The sequence below is a fragment of the Bufo bufo genome, chromosome 5 (genome assembly GCF_905171765.1).
Source record: "Bufo bufo chromosome 5, aBufBuf1.1, whole genome shotgun sequence".
Lineage (NCBI taxonomy): Eukaryota > Metazoa > Chordata > Amphibia > Anura > Bufonidae > Bufo > Bufo bufo.
Genome location: NC_053393.1, coordinates 249,998,720 through 250,023,758, shown reverse-complemented (window position 1 = coordinate 250,023,758; position 25,039 = coordinate 249,998,720). Strand labels below are relative to the sequence as shown.

Here is a 25,039-nt window from a genome sequence, read left to right as displayed (position 1 = left end):
AATAAGGGTGACACCAAGTCCCAGACTGTCTTCCCACTGCTCCCCAGGTAGTCAGGGCAACCGACCGGCTCCAGGGTCTGATCTTTTCCCTCATAGATCCGAAATTTGTGGGTATAGCCTGTGGCCCTTTCACAGAGCTTATACAATTTGACCCCATACCGGGCACGCTTGCTTGGGATGTATTGTTTGAAGCCAAGGCGCCCGGTAAAATGTATTAGGGACTCGTCTACGCAGATGTTTTGCTCAGGGGTATACAAATCTGCAAATTTCAGGTTGAAATGGTCTATGAGGGGCCGAATTTTGTGGAGCCGGTCAAAAGCAGGGTGGCCTCTGGGACGGGAGGTGGTGTTGTCGCTAAAGTGCAGGAAACGCAGGATGGTCTCAAATCGTGTCCTGGACATAGCAGCAGAGAACATGGGCATGTGATGAATTGGGTGCGTTGACCAATATGACCGCAATTCATGCTTTTTTGTCAGGCCCATGTTGAGGAGAAGGCCCAAAAAAATTTTAAGTTCGGAAACTTGGACTGGTTTCCACCGGAAAGGCTGGGCATAATAGCTTCCCGGGTTAGCGGTTATAAATTGTGTGGCATACTGGTTGGTCTCTGCCACGACTAAGTCCAAGAGCTCCGCAGTCAAGAACAGCTCAAAAAATCCCAGGGCCAAACCGATTTGAGCCGTCTCAACCCGAACTCCAGACTGGGCGGTGAAAGGGGGAACTACTGGTGCGGCTGAAGTTGGTGACTGCCAATCAGGATTTGCCAGCACCTCAGGGACTCTAGGGGCTCTACGGGCCTGTCTGTGCGGTGGCTGCGACGGGGTAACTATTGCACGTGCCACCGTACCAGCTTCAACTGCCCTTCTGGTGCTCGCTACTTCACCAGGTTGTACGGCAGTGCTGGTACTAGGTCCAGTAAGGGCTGCGCTGCTGGTGTATGCCTCACCACGTGATCCGGCAGCGACAGCCCCACTCTGCTGCTCTTGAAGCGGATCCTGCGTAACCTGTGGTCTAGCGACATGGGGCCGGGTACGCCTGGTGCTGCCAGGGACCTCCACCTCCTCGTCCGAACTTTGGGTCAGAGAGCCACTGCTTTCCACAGGTTCATATTCTGACCCGCTAGATTCGTCAGATGAGGGTTCCCACTCCTCATCCGACTGGGTCAGAATCCTGTAGGCCTCTTCAGAAGAATACCCCCTGTTTGACATTTTGGACTACTAAATTTAGGGGTATTCCCTGAGACTACCCAAGAAAAAAAGCAAACCTGTCTTACAAAGGGGAGGCTAGCGAAGTACCGGAGGCCGCTGCGGTTGATAAAAAATATCAAAACTGATTTTTTTATCGCCGCAGTGCGTGTAAAATGAATGTGCAGTGATCAAAAAATATATTTTTTTTGTCACTGCGGTGGGGCGGGCGTGGGTGAACGCACGTGTGGGCGACCGATCAGGCCTGATCGGGCAAACACTGCGTTTTGGGTGGAGGGCGAACTAAAGTGACACTAATACTATTATAGATCTGACCGTGATCAGTTTTGATCACTTACAGATACTATAAAAGTACAAATGCTGATTAGAGATACGCTAAACAGCGAATAAAAGTGACTGCGGTGCGGTGGGGTGGGCGCTAACTGACGCTAACTACCTAACCAAGGGGCCTAAACTATCCCTAAAACCTAACAGCCAATACCAGTGAAAAAAAAAAAGTGACAGTTTACACTGATCACTTTTTTTCCTTTCACTAGTGATTGACAGGGGCGATCAAAGGGGTGATCAAAGGGTTAATTGGGGTGCAGGTGGGTGATCTGGGGCTAAGGTGTAGTGTTGGTGCTACTCACAGTTCAGTCTGCTCCTGTGCTGGATCCAACCGACGAAAAGGACCAGCACAGGAGCAGACAAGCCATATAACAGATCATATTTACTAATATGATCTGTTATATGACTTTGGATTGGATTTTTTGAAAATCGCCAGCCTGCCAGCCAATGATCGTTGCTGGCAGGCTGGTGACGAAATACTTTTAATTTTGCCGGCCCGCGATGCGCATGCGCGGGCCGGCTTTGAGCGAAATCTCGCGTCTCGCGAGATGACGCGTATATGCGTGACTCTGCGCAGCGCTGCCACCTCCGGAACGCAATCCTGCGTTAGGCGGTCCGGAGGTGGTTAAGGTCCTTTTACACATGGACCGGTCAGGCAAATTATTAGGGGCGAGTATTTGTATGCACTCGTTCCTGATAATCTGTCTGTGTAAAACTTTCATAGAAAGGAATTGAGCATGCTGGGAGTTGTAGTTTCACAACAGCTGGAGTGCCGGAGGTTGCTGAACCCTGTTATAGTGGGTATAGAAAATCATTGTTCCTGTGCAGCAGATTCTGCTGTCTAAACAGCGATCTGCTGGAGAGTAATAATGGTTCTCAATGTAACTGCAGCCCTCATCTCCACTGCCAATCAGGCAGTTGTTGAGACATGAACGTTTGGTTGGCTGAAAGATTATTGTGTGGAAAAGGACCCTTATTCTTCTGAACATCTGTGATATGCCAATTGTAAATACTAAAGGTATTTTCTAAATTGAATGTTCACATTTTCCAAATGTTTGAAAAATTCTGGTTGTGTGCCAAAAAAGCTGCTATTAATCAAAGTGTACACTAGAGGGAGTCAAAACACCTTTATGGGAACTCAATAGAACTGTTTAAGCTGCCAATGTAGAAATGCCACATATCACTTGTAGTTAAACTATTTTAATGTTTTGTGCTATACGTTACTAGAAGAACATTTAAAAAAAAAAAATGCTTGAACTTTTTGAATTAAAATCCTAAAATAAACTGACTATTCTAACTTGTGATGCATCAAACCCACATGGGAAGAAACACATGCGTTTTTACTACATATGTTGTATTTTTACAGGTAAAACATGTTAAATACATTTTTTTGCTTGTAAAAACAGTCACCATGAAAAGATACTGCAAAAACAAATGCAGATGTTACATGTTGGATAGTTTTGTTTTTTTTTTCTTTGTGAAATTGTCACATGATTTTATTTTTTTCAAATTGCAGCATGCTCTTTACATTATACCTCATCTCTGAGTAGACTCCACTGACTAAATAACTGGTGTGAACTAGGAGATAGATATATATATATATATATATATATATATATATATATATATATATATATATATATATATATATATATATATATTGCTTGTAATAAAAGCATGACTTTCAAAAATAGTGGAAGCAGCCACAAACTTGGATTAGTCTTAAAGGGAACCGGTCACCTGTGTTTTAGAGCACAGCATAGTATAGTGACAGACCTGCCAATTACAGTGGTCTGTCCCTTTTGAACTGGCAGTTAGTACTTCTATTGTACTACAGTGTCGAAACTTGCAGCATGCACCAGCTCTGCGAGGGAGATGAGTCTGATGAGACTCTTATAGTGCCCTGGAGCAGGGAGTACTTTGACATTTGTCTATATCCCCTATGCAAAGTTAAAACTTCTTACTTTATTTCTCTTAAAAGGGGTAAACTTATACTGTTTATTACTGTGTTACTGCAAAAAAATTAATAAAATATATATATATATATATATATATATATATATATATATATATATATATATATATATATATATATACACACACACACACACACACACACACAGTCACTTGATATGTGTGAATAAAAACACATTTTATCTTTCAAGGAGTGCTTTCTTTGCTGTCTTCCGTCCTGAATCAAGGGACCACCGCGGGCACCCTACATTCCATATAGCCTTAAAGGGAGTGCTGCCACAGTTAAAAAAAAAAAAAAAATAAAAAAAAATATATATATATATATATACATATATATATATATATATATATATATATATATATATATACACACATACACACACACACACACACACACACACATACATACACACTCTGATACACTTCCTGTTCATTAGCACTGTATTTACATGGCTCTGTGGAAATGGTTTATGAAGACAGACTCTTAGGACTTTGAATGAGGAGCTGGTAATTTTCCACAGCTGCCATAGCGTTTAAAGAGGAGCATGTTTTGGAGGGAAAACCACAGACTTTAACACCAAAAGCAGACAGCCTGACCTTTTAAATGTCTGGATTTAGGGTACTTTCGCACTAGCGTTGTTCTTTTCTGGCATAGAGTTCCGTCCTAGTGGCTCTATACCGGAAAAGAACTGATCAGTTTTATCCTAATGCATTCTGAATAGAGAGCAATCTGTTCAGGATGCATCAGGATGTCTTTAGTTCAGTCTTTTTGACTGTTCAGGACTGAAATAATACCGCAGCATGCTGCAGTTTTATCTCCGTCCAAAAAAACTGAACACTTGCCTGAATGCTGGATCCGGCATTTTATTCCACATTGGAATGTATTAGTGCCGAATCCGGCATTAAAAATACCAGAATGCCGGGTCAGTCCTTCCGATCTGCGCATGCAAAATAGAAACGGATCAGTTTGTCTGTATGACAGACGGATCCATTCTTTCAATGCATTTGTGAGTCGTATCCACAGCCTGATCGTTTACAAATGCTGTCTGTTTGCATGCAGATTGCCGGATCCGGCAGGCAGTTCTGGGGACGGAACTGCTTGCCGAATTACTCTGCCTCAAGTGTGAAAGTACCCTTAGCTATGTTATGTCTGGAAACTTTTCTTTTCTGGAAAAACTGCTGTGTCATTGCCATTGAGTGTCATTGAAGCTCTAATGTAAGTCTATACCAGACAGGAGTTGAAACAATGTATTTGTGCTGTGTTTCTCCACTCCACCCCTCCCACTAGAAGGTTCTAGTCTAGCAAAAACTGCATATAAGGAGAGCAGTCAGAGCCCCTAGTGTGCTGCAGTTAGGAAATAGTGTTTGGAAGAGGAGACTCTGCCAGACTACGGAGTGACCAGAATAAGGCCTCTTTCACACTTGCGTTGTCCGGATCCGGCGTGTACTCCACTTGCCGGAATTACACTCCGGATCCGGAAAAACGCAAGTGTACTGAAAGCATTTGAAGACGGAACCGTCTTCCAAATGCTTTCAGTGTTACTATGGCACCCAGGACGCTATTAAAGTCCTGGTTGCCATAGTAGGAGCGGGGAGCGGGGGAGCGGTATACTTACAGTCCGTGCGGCTCCCCGGGCGCTCCAGAATGACGTCAGAGCGCCCCATGCGCATGGATGACGTGATCCATGCGATCACGTGATCCATGCGCTTGGGGCGCCCTGACGTCACTCTGGAGCGCCCGGGGAGCCGCACGGACGGTAAGTACACTGCTCCCCCGCTCCCCGCTACACTTACCATGGCTGTCAGGACTTTAGCGTCCCAGCAGCCATGGTAACCACTCTGAAAAAGCTAAATGTCGGCTCCGGCAATGCGCCGAAACGACGTTTAGCTTAAGGCCGGATCCGGATCAATGCCTTCCAATGGGCATTAATTCCGGATCCGGCCTTGCGGCAAGTGTTCCGGATTTTTGGCCGGAGCAAAAAGCGCAGCATGCTGCGGTATTTTCTCCGGCCAACAAACGTTCCGTACCGGAACTGAAGACATCCTGATGCATCCTGAACGGATTACTCTCCATTCAGAATGCATTAGGATAATCCTGATCAGGATTCTTCCGGCATAGAGCCCCGACGACGGAACTCTATGCCGGAAGACAATAACGCAGGTGTGAAAGAGCCCTAAGACGCTGAGACGGGGATACGCTGCCACAGACCCTGGATCACCAGCCTTGGACAAGGGTACCAGCCTTCTGAAGAGAAAGAGGAACAGCTAGCTCAGGGCTTTCCTCAGCATCAAAACCCTTCTGCCAAGGAGGAGACTGGAGAAGCCAGCCCAATATCTCGTCTATATTGTTTTGTACCCGAATTCCTCCAGTAAAGAAGCACCCCGATTTACTGCAGACCCTGACTCTCTGGACTCAATTCCCATTGGGGTGCACCACGCCTTACCATCCCTTCCGGAGAGCAGCAACACGTGGTGACACATCAACGGTGTCCAGGTACCCTTCTCCATATCTGTGCCTCCACACAATTCTGTCTGATGTCTACAGGCAGTTCTTTCTTCTTCATGGCTTGGTTTTTGCATTTTCAGCTGGGAGGCCTTATATAGACAGCGGTGTCTTTGGTAAATTCATTTGATTGGACATGAATTGAAAAGGTGGACATCAAGATATAGAAACATCTCAAAGATGATCCAGAGAAATGGGAGGCCTTTAGATCTAAATTTCAACAAGATTAAGGCTACTTTCACACTAGCGTTCTGCTGTCCGCTCGTGAGCTCCGTTTGAAGGGGCTCACGAGCGGAGCAGAACGCTTCCGTCCAGCCCTGATGCAGTCTGAATGGATGCGGATCCGCTCAGACTGCATCAGTCTGGCGGCGTTCAGCCTCCGCTCCGCTCGCCTCCGCACGGCCAGGCGGACAGCTGAACGCTGCTTGCAGCGTTCGGGTGTCCGCCTGGCCGTGCGGAGGCGAGCGGATCCGTCCACACTTACTATGTAAGTCAATGGGGACGGATCCGCTTGAAGATGACACAATGTGGCTCAATCTTCAAGCGGATCCTTTCCCCATTGACTTTCAATGTAAAGTCTGAACGGATCCGCTCAGGCTACTTTCACACTTAGAAAATTTTCTAAGTTTTAATGCAGACGGATCCGTTCTGAACGGATGCGAACGTCTGCATTATCGGAGTGGATCCGTCTGATGAAACATCAGACGGATCCGCTCCGAACGCTAGTGTGAAAGTAGCCTAAATATATACCCTGGCTCCCTTGCTGGCGTAGTTTTAAGTCATTTTCTATGCCAAAAACAGGCATAGAAAATGATGAATGAGACGGGCCTGCCCATACCATGCCCCCTTTTCTCAGAACTCAAGAAAGATGTAGGTGGCGTACACAGGGAAAGAGGCACATATTTTGCTGCAAAACACCTTTGCAACAAAATCTGCACCTTAAAGGGACTCTGTCACCACTTTCTAACCCCCCCTTTTAAAACTATTGTTCTCTCCATGGCGCCCTTGTGATTACAAAGGTGTTGTTATAACAAATTCGCCGTCTCGTTTTGATAAAAATACCTTTCATCTAACCTGTCAATCTTGTGGATAAGGTGCCCAGGGCGTTATTGAAGGTCTGAAGCTGCCGCCCGCCGCCGTTGGTGCCCAGCTCCTCCCCTGATCCTTTCAGCGCCGCCTGAATGTAAAGAAATCCACCTCCGGCTCTCGCTGTGCGCACGCGCAGGATCTTTGAAAAGGAGGAGGGGGCACTGAGCGAGAGCCGGAGGCGGATTTCTTTACATTCAGGCGGCGCTGAAAGGATCAGGGGAGGAGCTGGGCACCAACGGCGGCGGCGGCGGGCGGCAGCTTCAGACCTTCAGAAACGCCCTGGGCACCTTATCCACAAGATTGACAGGTTAGATAAAAGGTATTTTTATCAAAACGAGACGGCGAATTTATGTTATAACAACACCTTTGTAATCACAAGGGCGCCATGGAGAGAACAATAGTTTTAAAAGGGGGGGTTAGAAAGTGGTGACAGAGTCCCTTTAAATATGCCAAAAAGTGGTGTATATTTTTTCATAAATGACCCCCTAGGTAATTTTTTTCCCTTCACTTAAATTAAACAGTTTTCCCAGGACTTAACCGCTTGCTGACCACCCATTGACTATATACATCTGGGCGGTTGGCACTGATCTTTGCAAGGACGTTTCTAAATGCCTTCGCAGAGATCACAGCTAACTGCGCGGCTGCAGGAGCCCATTATCACTGGCAACAGGGCTCCCCATAGAGAAGGCAGGGACTTTTTTTATTTTACTGTCTCCTCCTTTTCCATCGCTGCATACAGTGTTCAATAACCACTTTTTACACAGATCTGGAGGTGGCAATAGTCCTAGCGATCATATGATCAAATGGGGCCAGGTGTCTGTGCTAGTTTCAGGGTCTTAGCAGTCCTAGATCAGCTCTGTAGTGAGGCTGTATGTCCTATTTGGAGGCTGTATTCTCCCTGTAATTGGGGCTAACATGTCAGCCCAGTTACAGGTGGAATCAGCAATAAAAAATGCAATATTAAATGGCCCCGAAGTGTAAAAGTAAAATAATGAAATAAAGATAAAAAAATAAAAATTTATATATATATATATATATATATATATATATATATATATATATATATATATATATATATATATATATATATATATATATAAAGTAGAAACACGGACAGCACTCCAAGTAGAAAAGTGGTATTTAATCACCCATGCAGATGGCAACGTTTCAGCTCAAACAAGAGCCTTTTTCAAGCAATGAACACAGTGTATGCTGGGGGATATATAGTCCAACCCCCATTACATCATCATAAAATCAATCAACAGTAAAATTTACAGAATTAAAGTGCATAAGTGCATATGCAGTATCAAAATATCAATACATATGTGTCATAACAATGAGCGATGAGATCGCTGCAGTGATATATCAAAAATATAATACTAGGTGTATGTATTATGACCTCCAAAGAGGTAAATGGTGATTAGGGACAGGTGTACACAAAAGGTGGGAGGGACAAGAAATGATAATGCTGCACAAAACGAGGGAAAGCGGTGACCTACCCAGCGCTGTTCATCGTGTCCAACATGTCACATGCCGCTGGATCTGGCGTCCGGATACACACAATGCGCAGACGCTAGAGAGCGTCCAATCGCGGCATGACGTCACCGGTAGAAACGGAGACATTCGCACTGACATGCGCACTACTGTTAAAAGTCTTGGTCGGCCATTTTGCTAAAGGTAATAACACTGTGAATGCGCATGTCCATGTAAAAATAGACAGGGCAGCGCAACACGGAAAAATAAGCCGTGCTATATGATATGAGTACATGGGGGCAAAACGAGCTGCTGTAGCTCAAATTGGAAACATCATCTATATATACTACCGAAGGTGCACAAGTCCCTCATTGATCCTCCCGGACGACCAATTGTCTCCGGCTCGGACTCCATCTTTAGTTGCATTGCCATTTTTCTGGATAAGGTTCTACATCAATTTGCAATAGGGGCTGAGTCGTATGTACAAGATACGACTGACTTCCTATGCAAATTAAATGAGATTGACTTTACCGGTGTCCATGAGGTCCATCTGGCATCCTTTGACGTCACTTCGCTTTATACCTCCATCAACCATGATTTAGGTGTTGACGCCATTTCTCGCATGCTTGATTCTTCACCCTACACACTCGCTGCTAGGCTATTTATCATTGATTTATTACAGATTATCTTACGACATAACTACTTCCTGTTCCAGGATACGTTTTTCCAACAAAAAAGAGGCGTGGCAATGGGGTCTAACGTAGCACCCACCTACGCCAATATCTTCATGAGGTGCTTTGAGGAAGATGTCGTCCATGTGTCACACCACCGCAGCCATTTGCTGCGGTGGTGGAGATACATCGACGACATCTTCCTCATATGGACTGGTAGTGTTGCTCAGTTGTTTGAGTTCCACCAATTTTTAAACAGCGTAAACAGGGATCTGCAATTTACTTTGGTCCATTCGGACACTGAATTGCAGTTTCTGGACACCACTGTCACATTTAATGAGGGTAAACTACATACCCAGCTTTACACCAAGCCAACCGACAAAAATACCCTTCTCTGTTACAATAGTGGCCATCCACGCAATACACTGAAGTACTTACCCTTTTCACAATTTCTTAGGGTCAAACGAATTGTCTCTGAACCTGACAAGCTAGACTCTTCTCTAGACAATATGGCCAGCAAATTTAAAAAAAGGGGGTACCCTACCCAATTACTAGATTCCCATATCAACAAGGTCCGGGATCTGGATAGAAACAGTCTCCTGAAAAGGAAGTCATCTGAGGGGTCCTTGACTCGGATTCCCTTTATTTCCAAATTCACGGAACAGAGTGAAGAGATCAACCGCATCATCAAGCGGCATTGGGGTATCTTGGGAGGTTGCCATAGCGAGATCCAGGAATTTAGATCTCCCCCCTTATTCTCATATTGCAGGTCTAGAAGCCTACGAGATCAGCTTGTCAGAGCAGATATTGGCCCCAGATCCAGGTCTATACAAACCGCTCTCACCTCGCATGGTAAGGGCAGTTTCCCTTGCCTATGCTGCACTGATTGCAAGTACATGGGCAGGGGCAGTGCGTTTATCCATCCTGTCACTGGAGTTTCACATCCCATCCGCTTTCACCTGACATGTAGTTCTAATTACGTGATCTATGTCTTGATTTGTCCGTGTAAGTTATTATATGTGGGTGAAACGTCAACCGATCTTAAGACGCGGCTCAATAATCATCGATTATCTATACGCAAAAAAAGAAAAGACCTCCCTGTTGCCAAACATTTTACGGAATTTAAACACTCCGAAAAAGATCTTAAATGTTGGGCTATTGATCACGTACCCATGCCTAGACGTGGGGGTAATAGGGTGCTGATCCTTAGAAAGAGAGAGCTTTTTTGGATCTACACTCTTAAAAGTTTGAGACCCAATGGGCTCAATGTGGATTACAATCCGGGGATTTATGTTTAGATGAGCGGTTTGCCCCTGATGGTTTTATATGTGATATGCGCCTCTTTTTCTTGTGTTACATAGTGTATTTTGAACACTATTAAGCCATTCTTCTTAATTCTGGTTTCTCTTTCTTTATATTCACAGATAAGAATGTCGCTGCTGAATGAGAAGTGGGACGTACCCGGTGCATACACATTGTGTCTACATGTCTCCACCTATTTATATGAGTGGTTTTTGTACTCTACACGGTTCTGGTTCGGTTAGCCCATTGTGGTGTCTGTGTGGCATTCAGTGTCAGTCCACACTGCAGGATATAGATTCATGATGGGTTCATGGGGGATCTATGAGCGATATGTGTGAGGACCGCGGCATAATCTGTTGCGATCTCCATTGCACCTGTCGCCCATTGATGATGTTTCCAATTTGAGCTACAGCAGCTCGTTTTGCCCCCATGTACTCATATCATATAGCACGGCTTATTTTTCCGTGTTGCGCTGCCCTGTCTATTTTTACATGGACATGCGCATTCACAGTGTTATTACCTTTAGCAAAATGGCCGACCAAGACTTTTAACAGTAGTGCGCATGTCAGTGCGAATGTCTCCGTTTCTACCGGTGACGTCATGCCGCGATTGGACGCTCTCTAGCGTCTGCGCATTGTGTGTATCCGGACGCCAGATCCAGCGGCATGTGACATGTTGGACACGATGAACAGCGCTGGGTAGGTCACCGCTTTCCCTCGTTTTGTGCAGCATTATCATTTCTTGTCCCTCCCACCTTTTGTGTACACCTGTCCCTAATCACCATTTACCTCTTTGGAGGTCATAATACATACACCTAGTATTATATTTTTGATATATCACTGCAGCGATCTCATCGCTCATTGTTATGACACATATGTATTGATATTTTGATACTGCATATGCACTTATGCACTTTAATTCTGTAAATTTTACTGTTGATTGATTTTATGATGATGTAATGGGGGTTGGACTATATATCCCCCAGCATACACTGTGTTCATTGCTTGAAAAAGGCTCTTGTTTGAGCTGAAACGTTGCCATCTGCATGGGTGATTAAATACCACTTTTCTACTTGGAGTGCTGTCCGTGTTTCTACTTTGTCTATTTGGGGTAAGCAGCTATATCCCTGGACGTAGCACCCATACTACCTGTTTCCAGTGCCGCCATTATTTTTTCTTTTTTTCTTTTTTTATATATATATATATATATATATATATATATATATATATATATATATATATATATATATATATACATATATACACACACACACACACACACATATATACACACACACACATACACCTAAAGAATTATTAGGAACACCATACTAATACGGTGTTGGACCCCCTTTTGCCTTCAGAACTGCCTTAATTCTACGTGGCATTGATTCAACAAGGTGCTGATAGCATTCTTTAGAAATGTTGGCCCATATTGATAGGATAGCATCTTGCAGTTGATGGAGATTTGAAGGATGCACATCCAGGGCACGAAGCTCCTGTTCCACCACATCCCAAAGATGCTCTATTGGGTTGAGATCTGGCATCTGTGGGGGCCATTTTAGTACAGTGAACTCATTGTCATGTTCAAGAAACCAATTTGAAATGATTCGAGCTTTGTGACATGGTGCATTATCCTGCTGGAAGTAGCCATCAGAGGATGGATACATGTTCTCATTCTGTTTACGCCAAATTCGGACTCAACAGAAATCGATACTCAGACCAGGCAACATTTTTCCAGTCTAGAAATGGTTGTGCGTGAAAATCCCAGTAACTGAGCAGATTGTGAAATACTCAGACCGGCCCGTCTGGCACCAACAACCATGCCACGCTCAAAATTGCTTAAATCCCCTTTCTTTCCCATTCTGACATTCAGTTTGGCGTTCAGGAGATTGTCTTGACCAGGACCACCCCCCTAAATGCATTGAAGCAACTGCCATGTGATTGGTTGACTAGATAATTGCATTCATGAGAAATAGAACAGGTGTTTCTAATAATTCTTTAGGTGAGTGTAAATATATATATATATATATATATATATATTTTTTTAAAGCCATCAGTGCTGCTTCTAGCCCTGCCCCAGGCAACTAACCCATACATCCCATATATCAAAATGGCCATTACAGAAATAGGACAAAATTACCAGAAAAATTTTCCCCCTTTTTAACATTTTACGGATTATAAAAAAAAAAACACACACAAAAATACCAAGATAAAAATGATAAAAATAAAGCCCCATGCATCACTGAAAACATTTTCAAAATAATTTACTTAAAATATGCATGTAAAAATGATGGAAATGCGCCTAGTCAGGAAAGAGGGGGGGTTGTATAGCCAGGTCTTGAACTACTTAAAGCGCTGCTGAACAAAACTGTCAGCAGTAGATGTTATTAAAAAAAATCACAGTACAGTACTTATGGGGTCATTTATCAAACTGGTGTAAAGTAGGACTGGATTAGTTGCCCATAGCAACCAGATTCCACCTTCCATTTTTGACAGCTACTTCGAAAAATGAAAGGTGGAATCCGATTGGTTGTTATGGGCAACAAAGCCAGTTTTACTTTACACCAGTTTGATAAATGACCCCATTAGTTTTAAAATTCCTAGACGTTCCAACGCAGATACTTAGGTGCTGACATACTGCACATACTGCTGAAGCTAGTGATTGCTCCAGGGATCTAAATAAATGCCAGCATGAGGAGGGGCACCAGAACAGTATAACTTTCAAGCAACAATAACTGTGTAAGGGCTCATGCACACAACCGTTGCTTTTGTCTGCATCCGATCCGCATTTTTTCGCGGGTCAGATGTCGACCCATTCACTTCAATGGGGCCGCGAAAGAGGCAGATAGCACACGTATTCTGTCCACATCTGTTTGTCCATTCCGTGGCACCTGCAAAAATATAGAACATGTCCTATTCTTGTCTTTACTAAAAGACAAGGATAGGACTGTTCTATTATGGGCCAGGGGGCAAAATGCTGACATCACACAGCCAGTATCCATGTTTTGCAGAACACAAAAACGGCTACAGCAGTGTGCATGAGCACTACATTTATTTTCTGCTAATGGTAACGTGACCACATGAAAGAAAAATTGTGTTACATTGTTGTTTGCAATCTTAAATCTCTTTACCTTTCGTATATAATCCTGAAGTCCTTGCACGCCATACATTCTCAAGACAAACCACAATTTTAGAGATCGAAACCTTCTTCCCAGTGGGATCTGCCAATGCTTTCCAAAAATAAAAAAAAATTAAAAATAAAACACTTTAACCAAGGCAGACATTCACATGTTTAGAACTGTGCCGTCAGCAGTTAGAATGCAAACAGATTTTACGTCTCTAACTTTAATATTCAAATGAGTTTCCATATAAAAGTGCCTGCAATTAAAGAGGTTGTCTGATTTTCTCATATTGATGATCTATCATGATAAGTCATCAATATTAGACCGACTCCCAGCACCCACTCCAATCAGCTGTTTGAAGAAAACAAAGCGCTCATACGAGCTCTCATGTGTTCTCCTCACTATTTACCAGCTCGCCATTGCAGCAGCGGATCAATGTAAATACAGCTTCTCCATTTCATTTGTATGAGCTTCAAACAGCTGACTAGCAGGGCTGGGAGTTGGACCCCCACTGGTCTGATATTGATAACCTTTCTTGAAGATATCAAGGGAAATGAAGAAAAGGAGAGTTCTCGTGGGTACTGCTTGTCGAAGAAAAATTTCAACTGCGTAATCTTGGTATATCCGTTTGTGTAAAATAGCAATGTGTTTCAGGGCTGGACCAGCCCCTTTCTCAGGTATCACACAGTGTTGCTATTTTACACAAATAAATGGATATACCAAGACTACTAATGACAGACTGGCCATATACTCCACAGGGAAATTTCCCGGTGGGGCCAATGCACTTGACCCTCCGCATGGCCACAGTCCAGGTACATAATGATCAGATCCTGGAGCATCATGTACTTATGCACCTGGGCAGCAGCCACAGGTGTCCTCCTGAAGTCAACTGTATCACTGTCCTCAGTAAGGTGATAGGGCAGTATTTTGTTCTGCACGGTGGTATTTGTTTTTTCTGGACCAGTATTTGTGCTGCACTCCGGTATTGCAGGCCCAGTCTACTTCTGTTGTCCCTGCCTACTTATGGCTTGTGTTGGCCAGCCTACTTGTGTTGCCCCCGCCTTCTGTCAATTTGGACTCACCTACAACATTGGGCCATTTTTTTTCCAGGACCACTTTTAGTTCCCAGTCTGCCCCTGAGGACTATGCAGTTGAGGATGTCTTCGGCAAGCAGCGCCTGCGAGAAGTCTCCTTTTCTTAATTTCTCTTGATACTCAAACTGGATTTGGTCTGTTGAGACAGCATCTTCAAGTACCCCTATTTGGCACATTGGGTTGTTGTGCGCCCCATAACTCCCAGGAAAGTGTTTTTTATACCCTCCCCTCTTGTTTTTATGGTTATCCCAAGTGTTATTCTATAGTCCTTAGGTGTAGTTTTTGAAATATTTAGAAGATATCTTAAGGATAGGTCATCAGTATTAGAAAAAGCAGACAACCTTTTTAGGTCTACACGACGACATTTGTCGCACCAATGTCGCTCGGCAATTTTCATAATGGTAGTCTATGGTGTTGCACTGCGACTGTCGCAAAAAACCCATTCAAGATAGATTTTTCTGCGACTGTCGCGTCGCAGCATGTCGCATGTCAGTGCGACACCATAGACTATCATTATAAAATTTGTCGTGCGACATGTTGCAGTGTAGTTGTGCCCTATGGGTCGTGTAGACCTAGCCTTAATCCCTGGATTTGCAAAGATCTTGACATGTTAAATATTCTCGAGACCCAATGCCCATTGGCTTTTAGCTGTGAGATATTGATCTTCCATACATCTTCAAGCTGCATAAGAATGTAAGAATATCTGTACCAAAACCACATAAAAAAATGCAGATAAATTTGCACTATTTATTGCGGTTTTGAGGTGTTATTGGTGCGGTTTTTGTACTTTTTTATGCAGATTGGGTTTATGTTAAAAACCCCATTGAAATCTAAATCATAAGGACTCATGCACATGAACGTATTTTTTGTTCTCTTTTTTTTGTAGCCCGTATGCGGAACTATTCATTTAAATGGGGCCACAAAAAAAAAAATTGATTACTGTGTGCATACCGTGTCCGTATGTCTGCAAGTCGATCCGCAAAAAAATTAAAATAAAAAATACATGTCCTATTCTTGTCCATTTTGTACACAAGGACAGGCATTGTTACAATTTTTTTGCGGACCGCAAAATACATACGATTGTGTGCATAAGCCCTAAGGTGCGGAATTGCACAATTTTAAAATCCGCATGACTGCCAATTTTAACATCCGCATGGTAGGTCACTTTACACGCATATAAAATATGCAAAGGGTACACCAAATTTGGCAGATTTAATTCACTTTGCTGGTACTAGATTACACTCATTTTTCTGAATGAAAACCTGTGTTGAAAAACCGCAAGTAATTTGCCTCGTGTGCAGTTACCTTTAACCCAAGTGTAAACAAGTACAGGTGAACACAAAATCCACACTAATTTCGGTGTGGATTTATGTGCGGTTACTTCGCAACATGGCTGCACCAAAATGTGCAATTTCTAATTGCAAATTTTGGAGCAGATTTGATGCGATTTTGCCGCTCACTCTAAGGCCTCATGCACACGACCGTTGTGTGCATCCGTGACCGTTGTGCCGTTCTCAGTTTTTTTGCGCGGACCCATTGACTTTCAATGGGTCCGTGGAAAAAAAATAAAAAATAAATAAATAAAAAAATCGGAAAATGCACCGTTTTGCAGCCGCATCCGTGATCAGTGTTTCCTGTCAAAAAAAAAAAAAAAAATATGACCTGTCCTATTTTTTGACGGACAACGGTTCACGGACCCATTCAAGTCAATGGGTCCGTGAAAGAACACGGATGCACACAAGATTGGCATCCATGTCCGTGATCCGTGGTAGTAGGTTACTTTCATGCAGACGGATTCGAAGATCCGTCTGCATAAAAGCTTTTTCAGAGAGGAGTTTTCACTTCGTGAAAACTCATATCCGACAGTATATTCTAACACAGAGGCGTTCCCATAGTGATGGGGACGCTTCTAGTTAGAATATACTACGAACTTTGTACATGACTGCCCCCTGCTGCCTGGCAGCACCCAATCTCTTACAGGGGGCTGTGATATGCACAATTAACCCCTCAGGTGCTGCACCTGAGGGGTTAATTGTGCATATCATAACCCCCTATAATTATCATTGGTGGCCAGTGTGCGGCCCCCCCTATTGTAACCTCATTGGTGGCCGGTGTGCGCCCCCCCCCCCCCTATTGTAATCTCATTGGTGGCCAGTGTGCGGCCCCCCCTATTGTAATATCATTGGTGGCCAGTGTGTGGCCTCCCCTGGCCCCCCCCTCCCTCTATTGTAATATCATTGGTGGCCAGTGTGCGGCCCCCCGGCCCCCCCTATTGTAATATCAATGGTGGCCAGTGTGCGGCCTCCCCTCCCCCCCCCGATCATTGGTGGCAGCGGAGATACCGATCAGAGTCCCAGTTTAATCGCTCTGGGGCTCCGATCGGTAACCATGGCAACCAGGACGCTACAGCAGGCCTGGTTGCCATGGTTACTTAGCAATATTACAATATTAGAAGCATCATACTTAACTGCTGGCTGCTGCGCTGTCTGTGTCCGGCCGGGAGCTCCTCCTACTGGTAAGTGACAGGTCTGTGCGGCGCATTGCTTAATGATCTGTCACTTACCAGTAGGAGGAGCTCTCGGCCAGACACAGACAGCGCAGCAGCCAGCAGGTAAGTATGATGCTTCTGATATTGTAATATTGCTAAGTAACCAAGGCAACCAGGCCTGCAGTAGCGTCTTGGTTGCCATGGTTACCGATCGGAGCCCCAGAGCGATTAAACTGGGACTCCGATCGGAATCTCCGCTGCCACCAATGATCGCGGGGGGGGGGAAGAGGGGAGGCCGCACACTGGCCACCAATGATATTAATACAATAGAGGGGGAGCGGGGGGGGGGGGGGGGGTCGGACACTGGCCACAAATGATAATACAATACAGGGAGGGGGGGGCCGACGGAGGCCGCACACTGGCCACCAATGAAATTACAATAGAGGGGGGCCGACGGAGGCCGCACACTGGCCACCAATGATATTCAAACTGGGGAGGGAGGGGGGTCTGCCCCCTGCTGCCTGGCAGCCCCTGATCTCTTATAGGGGGCTATGATATGCACAATTAACCCCTCAGGTGCAGCACCTGAGGGGTTAATTGTGCGGATCACAGCCCCCTGTAATAGATCGGGTGCTGCGAGGCAGCAGGGGGCAGTCATGTACACAGTTCGTAGTATATTCTAACTAGAAGCGTCCCCATCACTATGGGAACGCCTCTATGTTAGAATATACTGTCGGATATGTGTTTTCACGAAGTGAAAACTCATCTCTGAAAAAGCTTTTATGCAGACGGATCTTCGAATCAGTCTGTATGAAAGTAACCTACGGCCACGGATCACAGACGCCAATCTTGTGTGCATCCGTGTTCTTTCACGGACCTATTGACTTGAATTGGTCCGTAAACCGTTGTCAGTCAAAAAAAAAAAATAGGACAGGTCATTTTTTGGACGGACAGGAAACACTGATCACGGATGCGGCTGCAAATCAGTGCATGTTCTGATTTTTCCGTTTTTAAAACGGAAAATGGCACAACGGCCATGGATGCACACAACGGTCGTGTGCATAAGGCCTTAATGGAAAAGGGTGAAATCTGCAGCTAAAACGGCAATAAAATTGACATGATGCGGATTAGGAAATCCGCATGGCAAATAAAAGTCAGCAAAGAAAAAAAAACAGCAAAATGTACATAACATATATGCAGGTGGCCTTAGGGTGGCTGCACATGGCGCAGATTACGCACGTTTTCTTTGCAGATTTTGTGCAAAAAAACTGCAGCGTAATACAGTAACGGCAAAGTGAATGAGATCTGACAAATCTCATGTACACTTTGCTTTTTTTCCTTAGGTGCAGAAATTGACCTGTTCTGCAGATTTTAAAATCTGCAGCATGTCAATTGTTTGTGCGGTTCTGCACATTATGTAGAGTGGTTTTCCCCATAGACTTAAAAAAATACACATACAAAAAAAAAGCAGATTTATGTGCTTTATATTTTTGGTTTAGATTTCATACAGATTTTCTGCATCTAGATCTGCACTGTGTGCAGTCACCCTTGGGCTACCTGCTTGCAGAAGTGGGTAAATGCACATAAGATCTGCAGATTTATGTACGTTTCAGCAGTATATCTGCACCAAAATCCGCAATATCTAATGGCGGTTTTTTGGTGCGGATTTAATGTGATTTTGCCCCAGATTTCACACTTCCATTGAAAAGGGTGAAATCCGCAGCTAAAAAAAAAAAAAAAACCGCAAACATAATTGACATGCTATTAAATATGAAAACCGCAATGCAGGTCAATTTCTGCATGAAAAAAAAAAATCTGGAAAGTGTGCATGAGATTTGTGCAATCTGATACAGTTTGCTGGCACTGTAATATGATGCAGTTTTTCCGCATAGAAAAAGCACATATTCTGCAACATGTGCAGGTGGCCTCAGAGTCTGGCTGCTACACAATAGGTGTGTGCCTCGTACATCTCAAGCCAGCACCAAGTAGATCAAGAATGACATAAAACACCAGATAAATATTCCCCAGTCAGTGTAGGAAGTTATTTTTCTATATGGCACTGTTATAACATTTTATTATTTAGCATATTTCTGATGTACAGTAGTTGCTCTAATTTTTGTGAATTTGGAAGGTTGAAGGTTTTGTAACATCATGTTCACAAGCTTTGTACTTGAAAATAATTGCCTCTTTCTGCCGGGATCTGCCAAAGGGCAGGCTAAGCTTCTGCTGACAGATCTTTTTATTGTATGTATCTGTATTTAGAACATACTGTACGATCACCTGCGGAAGTTTAGTTAATGCCTGAGTATTCATAGTACCAAGATGAACAAATGAATACCTAATGACTGGTTTGGGTATTCATGCCTTAGCAGCAAAACCCCTGTAAATGTAAAGGTCCTCTGCTGTATTAGCAAGAGCAGAGAGCTGCGAACTATGAGTAGCATGCACTCTGAATCCTGCTGCAAGGAACGTATGAGTGCTAGTTGCTTCCCCCAGCAAAATCAGCTCATTGTTAGAGGATATTGATTGTTAAAGGATATTTTTTCACACTAATTTATTTTGTGGAGAAAATTATTTCTCCATCTGGTTCTATTTATCTATCTTTTTTTGTTTTTGTTCTACAGCCTATTGTGCTTCCTATGCACAGCAGGAAGCTCTCAGTGAGTTTACAGAGAATCCGTCATCTGACGGATTTTCTCTAACTCCTCCTGTGTGCACAGGAGAGAGCACACCGTCTACCTTTCCCTCCTCCCCCAGTCAGGAGTGCTGTATTAGAAGCTGCCAGGTCTGGAACACATGAATCCCCGCCCCTCATGGACATCATGACAATAGAAAACTGATCCGTCCCCCATTGACTTTCAATGGTGTTCATGATGGATGCATGTGGTTGTATTATTGTAACAAGCGTTTTTTGGTGGGCGCTGGGTATGGCCGCGTCAGGTTGGCGCTGGGTATGGCCGCGTCAGGTGGGCGCTGGGTATGGCCGCGTCAGGTGGGCGCTGGGTATGGCCGCGTCAGGTGGGCGCTGGGTATGGCCGCGTCAGGTGGGCGCTGGGTATGGCCGCGTCAGGTGGGCGCTGGGTATGGCCGCGTCAGGTGGGCGCTGGGTATGGCCGCGTCAGGTGGGTCAGAGTCAAAAAAGTTTAAAAAAAGGTGAAAAAAAAAGTGAAAAAAGATAACTTTTTTGGGTTAAAAATGTAAAAAAAAACATGTTTGGCATTGCCGTGTTTGTAACAACCTGATCTATACCGCATGGTGAATGCCATAAAAAATAAAAAAATGAAAAAACTGATGGAATTGCAATTTTGCCCACCGTACTTCCCACAAAATGGTATAAAACAAGGTGATTAAGAGTCATATGTGCCCAAAAATAGTACAAATCAAACAGTCAACTCTTCCAGCAAAAATGGACCCGGTACGTCATTGAATCTTTGAAAAGTGGCACTTCCGGCAGAGAATTTAGGACAAGAAAACGGGGCATCAGAAAAGTCTTGCAAAGGTACGACAGGACTATGTAATATTTATATGCTTGGTGTTCTCTTACAGCAATGTCCCCAATCCCAGACAACCCCTTTAATGTTTTCACTGAACCAGTATGCTAGGAAAAATGGAGACCCTTGTTGCTATGGAGCCTTGATATTAACAGTGTATGCCCCTAGTGTTGAGATTCTGACCCTGCATCCTATTATAATATAGCTATCTGATCGTATATCTACATGGAATAGAAAAAGTCACTGAATTTATATGTGCAGAATAAAGAGTTATAGATATTCACAAATAAATTGAGAACCCATGCATTTACATTTTCTATTGTGAGGTTTCATTTTACTGTAAATATTAGCTATTGACTTGTATAAATTTCCTGCAGGCGAAATACACTAATGGACTGTTGTGCCTAGGGCTGGCATGACACGGATTCACGCGAACGACAGAATCCTTGTATTACGCACCTTCCACTCAGGGCCTGCACCATGGATGCGTGTAGAAATGAGTAGGCATATAACGGCTTTGTTTAACTATTAATGAACCATTGTAAAGAAAGCAGAGTAATGCTGTTCAGGTAAGTAAAACTTTAGGAGGAAAGTCTAGTAAATTGCTTACCCTGTAGTCTGTCACTAATCCTGAAAGAGAAATCAAATAGGATTAATAAAAATGAGAAATTTGTAAATTTGTATTTGTGTGTCAAAATAACATTGTAATCTAGGTTTAAACCCTAATGACCAAGCCTGTAAGGCCCCTTGCAGACTAGCATGAGCGGATTAGGTCTGGATGCGTTGCGAATACGTTCAGTGAAAAATGTGCAATTTTTCAAGCAAGTTAAATCAGTTTTGTATGCGATAGTGTTCAGTTCTTATTGTGCAGGTGCAATGCGATTTGGTGCGTTTTGCACGCATGTGATAAAAAAACTAAAAAAGGTATACAAATATCTCTTTGCAAACATCCATGAAAAACGCATCACATCCGCACTTGCTTGCGGATGCGATTTTCACGCTGCCCTATTCACTTCTATGGGGCCAGCGTTGCGTGAAAAAGGCAGAATATAGAACATGCTGTGATAACGCTCATGTACACAGCCCCATTGAAATGAATGGGTCCGGATTCAGTGCGGGTGCAATGTGTTTGCATCACACTTCACCCACACGGAATGCTCGCTCGTGTGAAAGGGGCCTAAGGATCTTAATGAATGACCAGCTTCAATTTTATTTTATTTTTTCCATTTTTGCCTCTTTGCATTTCGACAGCCATAACTTTTTGTAACAAAGATGGATAACCCTTTTAACATAGAAACCCTAAAGTAATTTTTTACTATTCATGTTTCACAATATATAAAACGTATCTCCATAAGTCCCATAGAGAATGAATGGACTGGCAGTGTGCATGGTCGACCTGCCGCTCCATTCATATCGACACACAGGACGCCCGTTCTCATGATTGATGAGTGTCCCAGCAGTCGTACCTTCACTGAGCAGATGCTTAACCTTTTTCCTGTGTGTAGGGGACAAGTTAATACCTTGGTGCAACCCCTTTTATACAAGACATAAGTGAAAAGCATTTAAAAATAGCTGACGGAGTAGGGAGGCGGATATCCGATATTACAGATCCCAGGAAAACAGTTACAAAACGATATTCAAACTGGGGAGGGAGGGGGGTCTGCCCCCTGCTGCCTGGCAGCCCCTGATCTCTTACAGGGGGCTATGATATGCACAATTAACCCCTCAGGTGCAGCACCTGAGGGGTTACTTGTGCGGATCACAGCCCCCTGTAAGAGATCGGGTGCTGCCAGACAGCAGGGGGCAGTCATGTACACAGTTAGTAGTATATTCTAACTAGAAGCGTCCCCATCACTATGGGAACGCCTCTGTGTTAGAATATACTGTCTGATATGAGTTTCACGATCTAACTCATATCCGACAGTATATTCTAACATAGTGGAGTTCCCATGGTGATGGGGACGCTGCAAGTTAAAATATACCATCGGATTGGAGAAAACTTCGATCCGATGGTATAATAGGGACTCCTGACATTACATTGAAAGTCAATGGGGGACGGATCAGTTTGAAATTGCACCATATTGTGTCAACGTCAAACGGATCCGTCCCCATTGACTTGCATTGTAATTCAGGACGGATCCGTTTGGCTCCGCACGGCCAGGCGGACACCAAAACGACTTTTTTTTCATGTCCGTGGATCCTCCAAAAATCAAGGAAGACCCGCGGACGAAAAAACGATCACGGACCAACAGAACCCCGTTTTGCGGACCGTGAAAAAATACGGTCATGTGCATGAGGCCTAATTGTGTTGACTTGTGTGTCAGTTTTGCAGTTGTTAAAACCAATATTCCTAGGGGGGTTAGGATTGTGAAGGGGAAAATGGTATTATACGGGGAGTTATAGGACAGTACAGTGTATCATAGTAGCATGATTTGAAAGGCTGAAAAAAGACATACATCCAGTTCAGCCTGTTATCATGCAAAGTTGATGTAGGGGAGGAAAAAATGGCCCTTCTCTAGGATTCTAGTAACTTTGTATTCAAGAAATGCATCCAGGCCACTCTTAGTGAATTCACCATCACCACTAGTGTTGAGCGCGAATATTCGAATAGAGAATTTTTATTGCAAATATCGCCACTTCGAGAATTTGCGAATATTTAGAATATAGTGCTATATATTCGTTATATCGAATATTCGGCATTTTTTTCTGTTTCTTGCTTGTGGGCCAATGAGAAGGAAGCAATGTCAAGTTTACAACAATACTTAGTGCACCAATCAGTAATCTGTAGTCAGACCTGCTAAAATGTGAAGTTGCACGTAGTGCGAAAAAAATATTCTAATCACTGCCGATTAGCGCAATCGCGAGCACTTGATTATCTGCATATAAAAGCTATTGTAATGTTCTGCCGTGCCAACCATTTTCTCCAGTCTCAGGAGAAACTCATGAAACTTCTAGCAGCTTGAAAAATGTAGCGAAAGTGACCCACGCCGGTATTTCGCGTTAAGAATTTCCATTACGTGATTTTTACATTGCCGACTTTTCACATTTAATAAAATAATCTTGAATATTCTACAAAATATTTGTGAAATATCGCGAATTTGAATATAGCCCCTGCCGCTCATCACTAATCACCACCTCCTCGGGCAGAGAGTTTCATAGTCTCACTGCTTTTACAGTAAATAATCCTCTTCTGTGTTGGTGTACAAACTTTCTTTCCTCTAGACACAGTCTAAATATATTAACTTGCTTATTATATTTTTTATACAGATGTCATAAATAAAAGTTGTGATCCAAGAACATAGCGGGTTTATTCTTTTGTACCCCTCAATCTGAAAACTAAAGTAGTATATCTCACAAGAACCTGAAGAATTTATAAGTGTGGTACAGTGTTCATATCTAGATCAGGGGTCAGCAACTTTGGGCATTCCAGCTGTTTTCAAACTACATTTCCCAGAATGCTTCATTCACTTCTATGGGAGTTACAAGAACAGTTGAGCAAGTGTGCATGCTGAGAGTTGTAGTTTCATAGCAGCTGGAGTGCCAAAGGTTGCTGACCCCTGATCTAGATATGAACACTGTACCACACTTATAAATTCTTCAGGTTCTTGTGAGATATACAAGTGTGGTACAGTGTTCATATCTAGATCAGGGGTCAGCAACCTTTGGCACTCCAGCTGCTATGAAACTACAACTCTCAGCATGCACACTTGCTCAACTGTTCTTGTAACTCCCATAGAAGTGAATGAAGCATTCTGGGAAATGTAGTTTGAAAACAGCTGGAGTGCCCAAAGTTGCTGATCCCTGATCTAGATTATAAATAACCAGGTTTTATTGGAGAGAACATTAAATATCATCCATTAGCCTGAAATTGTCTTAATCAGAGTAAATTTAGGTGGAAGCTTTCAAGGAGCTTAATTGAACACTGCAGTGAGTAATCAGCCACTAATGACCCTTTTGTTCTAGCAGTGAGGCATAATGTAGGCTTGGTGAGTGTTTGTGTGGCAGTGATTATAACCTTGGTGTTTGCAGCTGTGTTTGACCAATGGAAATTTGGTGTAATTTTCAGTCATGCAAACTAAATTCTGTACTTGGCACTATAAAATTCAACCTTATTCTTATAAGGATGTTGCTAGTTATGTAGGTTTCAATTAACATGGGTTACGAAGAAACGGTCAGTCAAATTAGGTACACCCTACTGCGTTTCTGGTGGTGGTAGAGCTATAAAATAATGTTATCATTGTTATATGTTCCTGATAACTACTGAAAAGTTGTTCAAAGTACACATGTTGGCGTATCCTTAT

The 25,039-nt window shown here is 43.4% G+C and overlaps 1 protein-coding gene across 1 annotated transcript in view; it reads right to left on the bottom strand.

Annotated features, from left to right (window-relative positions):
* Positions 1–25,039, bottom strand: part of LOC121001140 (aromatic-L-amino-acid decarboxylase-like) — a 184,319-nt gene that overhangs the window by 50,088 nt on the left and 109,192 nt on the right. The window contains exons 10-11 of the mRNA XM_040432075.1: positions 21,349–21,368; positions 13,675–13,773 (exon numbers count right to left, since the gene is read on the bottom strand). Of these exons, the coding sequence (XP_040288009.1) occupies positions 13,675–13,773; positions 21,349–21,368 (119 nt within the window). The remainder of the gene's footprint in view (positions 1–13,674; positions 13,774–21,348; positions 21,369–25,039) is intronic.